Source organism: Onychomys torridus, chromosome 1 (genome assembly GCF_903995425.1).
Source record: "Onychomys torridus chromosome 1, mOncTor1.1, whole genome shotgun sequence".
In the NCBI taxonomy this organism is placed as follows: domain Eukaryota; kingdom Metazoa; phylum Chordata; class Mammalia; order Rodentia; family Cricetidae; genus Onychomys; species Onychomys torridus.
In genome coordinates, this window is record NC_050443.1 from 86,463,045 (window position 1) to 86,465,381 (window position 2,337).

Here is a 2,337-nt window from a genome sequence, read left to right on the forward strand (position 1 = left end):
GGAGGGGCATATGGGAGGATTTGGAGTGAAGAAAGGGGAGTGTAATTATAATATAATCCCCCAAATAAGGGAAATAATTTAAAATATTTAAAAGAGGATATGAAGTTGGGGGTTCATGGAGCAGGGACACCGTGAAGTTAGGGGGAGACAGCAGTGGGCAGATATGATTATGATACATACTATAATATATGAAACTTTCAAAATAGAAAAACATATTAGAAATAGAAATTCACATATTAATTAGAAGTAGATTCCTTACTCTTCTCTACAGACCCCACAATTAGACTATGACTAGAGGCTGGGACTAGAGATCAGAAGATTTATGAGTGTACATGGTTACAGATAACCTTTCTACAGCATTCCTAAGAATTTTAGTCTCTTGTTGCTTCTTATCACGCAATAGGACAGATATAGTTAACAGATTCATCTCAAGAGAATGCAGTGTTGAAAAAAGAAAAAAAAAACACAGCCTAAAAGATGGAACACTGTGTTAAACAGCTTTCTTCTAATATAACAAATAACTAAGACAATCAACTTACAAAAAGAAAAGGATTATTCCTGGAACAGAATTTTAGAGGCCTCAGGCCCTAGTGAGTTGAGGCCATTGGTGTGGTCTGTGTTTGCACCTCATGGTAGGGATGGGTGGTTGAACAAAGACTCTCACCTCCTGGCCAATAAAGAAGATAGACAAAGCTCTGAGTGACATGCCACGTTTATTGCATGCCTTGGGTAAAGTAAATATCACAACTAGTCTCAGTTTCCAAATATTTCTAGCATCCCCATGAGCACCACAACATGGAACAGGATTTTGCCAATGAGAAGAGACTTGTGGGACAATTAAGATCCAATCTGTAACTTGGTTAATGATGAACAAGTTTGAAGAATATTTATGTGATTACAAAAGTATGTTTAGCAATTTGTGTTGGTCTGCTTAGATTTGTGCCCTCAATTTTAAAAATATTTGATTTTATTAAAGAAATATCTAGTTTCCTATCCAGTATGAAATTTGAATGCCAATATTTATTGAAAAGCTCCTCACATGCTAACACTGTTATCAAGTTCTTTCAAACAGGACACTCACTTTAATAATATATCAGTTAGGCATTATTACTATAGCAAGTATTTAAAACTAACATATGTCTCTAAGAAAGTATTTTCCTAGCAAGTTGTCTCTTCAGAGCACCCTTAATCTCATTATTTCTGAGGCTGTAGATGAGGGGGTTCAACATGGGGATCACCACCATGTAGAACACAGACACCACCTTGTTCTGGTCTGTGGAGTAGCTGGACTTGGGCATCACATAAATGAATGTGATGGTCCCGTAGAACAGAGTGACTGCAGTGAGGTGGGAGGTGCAGGTGGAGAAGGCCTTTTGGCGGCCTTCAGTGGAGCGCATCTTCAGGATGGTAATGAGGATGTAGATGTAGGAGACAGCAATGACAAACACTGTCACCACAATGATGGAGCCAGCTGTGAATGAGGGAACAACTGCAGGGACACTGACATCAGAACAAGAGAGTTTTACTAGTGGAGCAAAATCACAGAAAAAGTGATTGATTCTATTTGGTCCACAGAAGAGAAGTGAAAAGAAGGAAAGGGTGAAAGAGGAAGCATTAAGAAAACCACCAACATAGGATCCTACAAGGCACCGAACAAAAACTTGTGTGGACATTTTGGACGAATAAAGCAGTGGGCTACAGATTGCTACAAAGCGATCATAAGCCATGGCAGCCAGAAGGAAACATTCAACTGTCCCAAAGAAAACAGCTGAACCAAGCTGGATGGCACATCCAAGGTAGGAGATAGTATTTCTCTCCACCAGGAAATTGACAAGCATATTGGGTGTGACAGAAGATGAGTAGCCTATGTCAGCAGAAGCCAAGTGACTGAGAAAAAAGTACATGGGGTGATGGAGCTGGGAAGAGACTCTGATAAGGAGGATGGTGCTGAGGTTCCCACACACAGTCACCAGGTAGATGCTCAGGATGATGATGAAGAGGACCACTCTAAGGACTGGGTCATCTGTTAAGCCCAATAAAATGAACTCTGTCACTGCAGTATGGTTCCCATCTTCCAGGAAATCCATGGGTCAGTGTAGCTGCTGCCAGAACATAGCTATGATGGAGACATTACAGGAAGTGATTTGTAAATGGATAGATTCACTTTCATTAATACACAATCAATACAATTATGTTTAAAGATGTCCTAGAAACCATGTTTATTTTCCTGCATGGATGAATCGTTCTATGATTTTTAAGTTCTTTAGCACAATCACCTAAGAACTTTTTCTCAAGTAATAATCCCTTTCTTTACATGTTATGTTATTTAACCAATTA

General features: G+C 39.2%; 1 protein-coding gene across 1 annotated transcript; it reads right to left on the bottom strand.

Annotated features, from left to right (window-relative positions):
- Positions 1 to 1,142: 1,142 nt before the first annotated feature.
- On the bottom strand, positions 1,143 to 2,087 carry LOC118593653 (olfactory receptor 502). Its single transcript, XM_036203110.1, has one exon. The coding sequence runs from the start codon at positions 2,085 to 2,087 to the stop codon at positions 1,143 to 1,145; it is 945 nt and encodes a 314-aa protein (XP_036059003.1).
- Between the last annotated feature and the right edge of the window lie 250 nt (positions 2,088 to 2,337).